This window comes from Clarias gariepinus, chromosome 27 (assembly GCF_024256425.1).
Source record: "Clarias gariepinus isolate MV-2021 ecotype Netherlands chromosome 27, CGAR_prim_01v2, whole genome shotgun sequence".
Lineage (NCBI taxonomy): Eukaryota > Metazoa > Chordata > Actinopteri > Siluriformes > Clariidae > Clarias > Clarias gariepinus.
In genome coordinates, this window is record NC_071126.1 from 13,924,964 (window position 1) to 13,932,853 (window position 7,890).

General features: G+C 39.8%; 1 protein-coding gene across 1 annotated transcript in view; it reads right to left on the bottom strand.

The window, feature by feature from the left end:
• Positions 1-7,624, bottom strand: part of slc24a4b (solute carrier family 24 member 4b) — a 60,627-nt gene extending 53,003 nt beyond the window's left edge. The window contains exon 1 of the mRNA XM_053489406.1: positions 7,262-7,624. Coding sequence (XP_053345381.1) covers positions 7,262-7,424 — 163 coding nt within the window. The 5' untranslated portion in view covers positions 7,425-7,624. The remainder of the gene's footprint in view (positions 1-7,261) is intronic.
• Between the last annotated feature and the right edge of the window lie 266 nt (positions 7,625-7,890).

The following is a 7,890-nucleotide window of genomic DNA, read 5'->3' on the forward strand; positions in this document are numbered from 1 at the left end:
TCTAGTACTGCACAAGCTGTATTTGTTTATTAAAACTTAATAAGCTCGCACTGAATGCAAGAAATAAAACACAATGAGACATGATACTACAGAAAAATAATCAATAAACGGGAGGGGTGATGGCTCGATTACTCAAGTTTTGTTTTCTATTACCATTTTGGCTTCCAGTGCTTTGGAAAACAACACAATCAAGATTAAAAAATAACAGCTTCATATTTCATTGCAAAATGGTATTCTGGTTTTGTAGCATACAGGCATATGTAAGTCGGTAAACCCTATTTTAATTATATAAAGATCATTTGATCGTACAGGATCTTACAAATACATTATATCAGATTAACAAATATTTTTCAAAGACAAAAAAAATTAAAATAAGTGTTTCCGTTTATGTGTGTGTGTGTGTGTGTGTGTGTGTGTGAAAAACTTAAATAAGAGAGGAAGAAAGGTTACTGTGTAAGACGATAAGAGGGAAAGGGGGTCTAATTCCTACTCTCCTCTTACTTTAGCTTCACACAGAAAACACACACACAAAACAGTGCCTGCACGCATAAACGGAAACACTTAACTGTCAGATTTTTCTTTTAATAAAGTGCAGGTTATTTTGTTTTATTTTTACTTTATATTTTGAATTAATTATTTTTATGTATTTATATTTTTGGGCTGTGAAACAAATATTTTGAGTTTCCATTATTTCTTATGGGAAAATTCGCTTTGGTTTACGAGCGTTTTGAAATACGAGCCCATTCCCAGAACAAATTATGCTCATAATTCAAGGTTTCACTGTACTTTCCAGTTTCAGGACACATAAATAACTTTACCTGACTGTTGCAGGATAATCAATACAGTATTTACGTACTAAAAATACCCTGCAGCTAGGGGTGGGCGATATACCGGTAGACACGGTTAACCGGTAGAAATTTGATCTATCGTCTTAATCGCGGTTGAGATCACGTGAAGTTGCACGTTACATAACCACGCAATACACATACACTTCTATGGGAAGTCAAACACATCTAAAGTGGGACGAAACCGTGGCACCCGATTGAGCCGGCGAGGGCAGACCTGGATAAAATAATATCCAGACCCGGTGGATCACACAGCGCGGACCAACTTGAGCAGCGCTGCTCGAATCACAAACCTGCGCGACTCTGGTAGAAATGGACCACGCCGACCATCAAAATACATTTTACCCCGCTGGGATGCACACGTACAAACCAGGAAACAATATTAAACAGTCCTGACATTTTAAATAAATTGTTTTTAAATAAAAAAAATAAATAAAAAAAACAGTGGGTCGCGCAGGTTTGTGATTCGAGCAGCGCTGCTCAACTTAGTCCGCAAATAAACCAGATCATCTCTGCGCTATCCAGATAGTTGCGCTGCGCTGTCCACTGCCCTCGCCGGCATAATCGGGTGCCACGGTTTCGTCCCACTTTTGATATGTTTGGCTTCACATACACTTCGACAATGGAAGAAGACGGTGCAGCAGCAGTGAGTTTGCTTACATGTGACAAAACCAACAACGAGGAGATTGTAAAGAAAAAAGGTGGATCGTCTGTGGTGTGGAATTGGTTTGGGTATAAGAAAAGTGATACGAATGAGACGAACGTGATTTGCAAGGTATGCAAGTGCACTGTTTTAACTAGCGGTGGAAACACGTCAAACCTTTTCTATCATCTGAAATCGAAGCATCCAAACGAATATGGCCAAAGTAAAAAAATGCGGCAAACCTCAATTTACAGTTTAAATAAAATTACATTATGTAAAACAGTTTCTTTGTGTTTGAATTTTTATTTATGCATTTTCAGATACAAATTGCTATATTGTAATATATATCGTTATCGAGGTAGAAAATTGCCCACCACTACGCTGCAGCATAAGATTTATTACCTGCATCATAAGGATTATTATTTAGTTTTTTTTATGTGGTCACCTGCTATAGAATTGACCGTCATTTCCAACAAAATTGGCAATAAAGTAATGTAAAATTGACAGTACATAAATATACTATAAATAAACTATAAATTCTTAAATGCTATAGAATAATATGTACCACAGTACATCTAGTTAACACCGCATACAATTGACGTGAAGGGTCTTGCTCAAGGATGACTCATGCTTGGTTTGGTCATGCTGGGATTTGATCACATGACCTTCGAATGGGTGACTTGCACACTTAACTGGCAGCTGAATGCAATCTTTCAGTGGACCTAATTCAGTGCTGGGCTTAGCACAGCCATGCTGATATTCAGTACAACAGCACAACCTCGAATGTAATCTTGCTTCTATGCGACAGTTCCACAAACACCATTCATCATCAATAGATCATTATTTGTTTCTTTCTTTAACCAATTATTCTGCTAACACAAAACAGGTGATGTCACTAATAAGTGCGAACCTACCAGGTTGAAAGCTGTGCTGATTAGAACCAGACGGTTTAAAAAATGGATCAAATACATGGCAGGACTTCTAAAGTTTACCACCTCTGCTAAGGAGACAAAATCTGTGTTCTTATAAGCCTTAAGTATACTGCACGAGGTATTCAGCCATGTTAAGTGAGATTCCAAACCGCATGGAGCAAAACTGCTCAGTTCTGCAAACGGAGTGAATAATGGGTCTCCACTTCACCAGAAAAGGGAATAAAATTACTTCTCGCTACAGCGTGTGGGGAAAGGGAGCTTAAAAAAGGATTTATATATTCATCATATTAACATTATTATCAAGGACGACATCACAAGACAATTTTATAATTATTTATAATTTTAATTTAATCAAGAAATTCTTAGTATTATATAGGCTAGCAATTAGTAAAAAAAATAATAATAATTATTCATACATTGTGTAAATTCATTAAATAATTTATTTACAAATTATAAACATTTTAATAGTATGTTTTATAATGAAATCAGGGTTTGTTTCCATAAATATTTAAGATTTATTGTCCGTAGTGTGAAAATTACACAGCAGCAGTGACAATCTGGGCCTGTATTCACAAAGCTTTTTAAGCCTAAAAGTTACTCCTAGTAATGAAATTCTAAGGAAATTCTTAGAATAATGACTTTTTTTTCTTCTCTTTAAAATTAGGACAAAATCTTAGTAAAGATGAAAATAATTCACAAAACATCTTAGACCTAAAAACAGCTGCTTAGGTAAAAATTGTTAAGAGTAGAGAGCAGGACTTGCATTCAATTCAATTTTATTTGTATAGCGCTTTTAACAATTGTCAGAGGCTTAAGAGTTTCTATAACAGATATAGAAATATTCTCCAAACATTAAACAAAAGTAAACACTGGTCTTCTGTCCAATTTGGTTTTCTTGTTCTTTTACTCCCTTACATCTCTTTTGGATTGTTGACTACATACCATCCAAAAGTGGAACTTAAATAGACTGTCCTGCAATCAACCAATCACAGTTCTTGAATTGCTGCGTCATCCCTAGCAACCGGGTCAGCCACACCTCCTCACTGAGAAAGTTTTTTTGTACTTTCCTTACTCAGAGTTGCTCTGAAAAGTTATCCTAAATCACTTTTAGTCTAGGACTCCCAACTAGGACTTTTTAAGCTAAGATAGGAGCTCTCTAAAAGAAATCTAAAAAGCTTTGTGAATACAGGCCCTGATTACTTAATCAGAAGTAGCTGTTGTATACTGTAAGTTACAAAATACTTTTTTCCTAACAAGAAGGTTATGAATTACATCCTTAGCAAAAAAGCTTTAGCTGTTACCTCTCACAGCCGGAGGTCTAGAGAGCTGATTGGCCGAGCTCTCTCAGAGGGGAGGGAATGAGAGGTACCTTGTGCCTTGTGCTCCCACATTAATCACGGCTCTACAGCCAATCAGGGGCTTCTGTGAGCTCGCGCACGCGGAAGTGTGCGAGTGTCCGAGTGTGTTACTCCGCCCCTAACGGTGCGTGAGCGAGCAGTTCGAAAACATGCGGTCGGCTGGTGTTACACGGTTCTGAGGAAACACGTGATAGTCTGTCACAGCTGAATGGTAGTAGTAGCCTTAATGTGGAAGCCCCCAGTGACGGGGAGGAATTTGCCATGACCAACTTAGGGAGAAAATCTGGAAAAATTCTAAAAAATAAGATCAAGGCAAACTCGCAATATACACTTTGGTATTATTAATTTATGTAACAAATTAATATAGTAAACATTTAAGGAATAAAAAAATGGATTATGTACGAGTGCTTTAAAATAGTCAAATTCCAAAGGTCATGTAAATAGCCATTATATATTAATTCACAGCACAGACTAAAGTTGTGGCATAGGAGATGAGCAATAAAATGGGCATAGTTCTCCACCTATTGTTGCAGTTTCTCAGCAACACAGACCAACTGAAGACTGTTGTCTATGTTAAGAACGCTGCTCTCATAAAATGTTAAAATGCTCCTCAACACTGGACAGGCAAGTTCTAGCTATCAGCACACTTCTACCTGTAAGGCATTAAAGCATCTAACAATGCGAAACAGTACTGCGCATGTTGTACATTCCAGATGATAATCAGCATGTTCCTGTAGCGTACGTGTTCATGCGACACTGCAGGTAGTAATAATTCAATACCATGCAGCTCCACTGTTCTCACACACACTGCAGCAAGAGTACAGACTCAAAGCAGAACTCCACAAGCATAAAGAAAGCATTCTGCTCTGACCCATCCAGAGTTACAACTATAAACTAAGAAAACAAGTGCACTGTGCCTGGAGAGCAAGTGCCAAGTGCCATCAGCCCTGTCAGAGAAATTCTTCGTTAGAGCTATTGACAATCTGTCCGACTGTGGCAGGTGACAAATGCCATGTGGATTGAACCCCATAAAAAACTCGGTCCTGATTCATTATTTTCCATACAACACTAGTGTCAAAACTCAGAGTATCAAAGATCTTGCATTATACTTAAAGATTTTTCCAAAACTTTCGAGCTACGATTTGCAAATATTCTCCGAGGTTTAAGATCTGTGCTCCAAACAATGATGTAATGTTGATATATGGGATAAGTGCACAATGTGTATTTTTCCCCTATCTATGTTGTACACATTGTCAGCGCTTTGCTACTAAGAAGTATAATATAATTTTTTCCAACCATTTAGCCCAACCCTAAAAAAAATAAATATTCTGCAAATGCATTTAGACAAACATGAACTTATCGCATTGCACCTCCAGGATTTGGGTTCGATTTCCGTCTGTGTGCATGGAGTTTGCATGTTCTCCTCATGCTTGGTGGGTTTCCTCCGGGTACTTGGGTTTTTCCTCCCAAAGACCAAAGACCTGCAGATTAGGTTTATTGGTGTTCTCAAATCGCCTAGAGTATATGTGTGTCCTATGATAGATTGGCACTCTGACCATGATGTAACTCGCCTCATGCCTAAAGTCTTCAGGATACGACATAAAGCGGTATAGACGATGAGTGAGTGAGTGATGAACTTGTATGATAATTTTACAGCATTTCACTCATTGGATATGCAAGATTAAGCATCAGAATAAAGAAAAAGTGTGATCTCTGTGATTTGGCTGACAAGGTCTTCTTATTGTTTATCCAACTTAAGATCGGATTTGTTGTGTGTTCCAAGATCATTTTCTGCACAACACGGTTGTTACAAGTGCTTATTTGGGTTACTATACTGTAGGCTTCATGCGGCGCCCAGTAATTATCAGACCTGGTAATTTTCTCTTAAATAATATGTTTTAGCATGCATACCCCCTGCTCACATTTATTTTTATTATTGCATCATATTTTTCTTTATTATTTTCACACCATTCGGTGGAAACATCCAGAGATTTGTTGTGTGTGAAAATACCATGAGAATCACCTGTTTCTGAATTCCTAAAACAAGCCCATCTGGCACCAACAGCCATGCCATGGTTACAGAAAAAACACATTTTTTTTTTTCCATTCTGATGTTTGATGTGAACTAAAGCTCAGGACCTGTATTTGTATCCGTATAATGTTTGTGTATAGTGCTGCTGTCAAATGATTGGCTCATTAAATAACTGCATGAACATGCATGTGTTCCTAATAAAGTAAATGGTGAGTGCCTATCATACTCCTGATTGAAGTATCTTGCAATGACTCTGGAAACTTGTCCAGTACTGTTGTTTCGATATCCTTCATTGATTTTTTTTTTCATAGAAAGAAGCATTTAAGCATTACAGGCCTGTGCCAAGAGCACAACCTAGAAGGATCACTCACTCACTCACTATGTCTATACCGCTTTATCCTGCATACAGAGGCGCAGAAATCTCTCAGGAGACTCGGGCATGACGCGGTGTGGGATGCCAATCCATCGCAGGGCACAAACGCACGCTCATACACACTATGGTCAATTTGGGAACGCCAATTAGCCTAATTCTGCATGTTTTAGACTGTGGGAGGAAACCCGAGTGCAGAGAGGAAACCCACCAAGCACAGGGAGAACATATAAACTCTATGCACACAGGCCCGAGGCAGGAATTGAACAGATCCTGGAGGTGCATGCGACAGTGCTAATCACTAAGCCACCTAGAAAGACCAGTAGATCAAAACATTGCCTGGCCTCTACCCTTCCACCTGTTCAGCATGAATGCCCCTACCAGGACTTTAACCTCGCCAGCATAGCGCTATGATTCAATGAGGCATGCAGACACGGTAATGATCCTCGAGAGGGGATCTACATTATCCACATAATCTACTAGATGTTAATTTAACACTACATTTAGGACCAATACCTTTACAGTACTCACACAGAATCACATGTGTATATAAAATGAGAGCATTTGATCAGATTCCTGCGAACGTGTACATGTCCTTGCATTTACATGGAGGATCTGTGCATTTAGACCTCAACACTAATCAAAAAATGTGTGTGCCTAGGACTGGGAAACACCTTTACAATCAGAATGATCATCTGTCAGCACAGCACCTTTAATCCCAGTGACGTACCGAGACTAATGTTATCTCACTTTGACATCCGAACTAGTGCGTGACGAAGGTACAGGTTATGGATCATCTTTAAAAATAAATAAATAAATAAATAAATAAATAAATGCTTTGCGTTTGAAATGCATGCACAGGAACAGATGCAAAACGTGTTAGGCATGTTAGTGCGGATTGCACTGCAGAATGGAGAGCTTTAAGTCAGCCTTGTGTGTGTGTGTGTGTGTGTGTGTGTGCAGCAATGGGATCACTTTTCTGCAGAATATCCGAATCAGCTGTGCGTGTGTGTGTGTGTGTGTGTGTGTGTGGTTTGCAGCAGCAGCACCTCGGTTTGCTGGGAGGTGATAATGGACTCACCTGCCTGGGTGAGGAGCTCCGACATGGTCCAAACCCCCAGCAGCAGGCTGCACAGCAAACCCGCCTGCGCGCACAGCAGCTCGCGCCTCTTACGAACTTTGAATATCTTCGCGATGGCGCATTTCTTCTTCATGCTGTCACTCTGCTCCAATTCGACCATCATTTCATTTCAGATGCGGCGTTTTCTCTCGCTTTTGGTTCATGCAAGCGCTTTCGAATCAATGCAGCATTCCCGTCCCGAATCCTCCTACCTGTCCTAGAGCGTATATAACGATGCAGATCTAAATACATGCACGCGCTCGTTTGCACGCTCCTCGCGCTCACCTTCTTTCCGCGTGCAGTCCCGCAGACGAACCCGAACGCACGCGCGCGCCCCCGGGCTTGTCTTAATTGGAAAGCCGAGCAGATTTCATCTTCTTTAATTGGTCGGTATGTATGGGGCGTGGCTACGGGGCAATCCCGCCCACTCGAACCCATGCGGAAGACGAAGAATTATCGCGTGCTTGCCGCCAGCGTTGATGCTGTGCTCAGGCTTACTCCATTAGATTCGATCCTGCAAAGTGACTGGGTTAAAATTATTTCGTTTGGTTCATCAGCGTGTCTTAGTTTTTAGCTTGTTGTCAGCCATA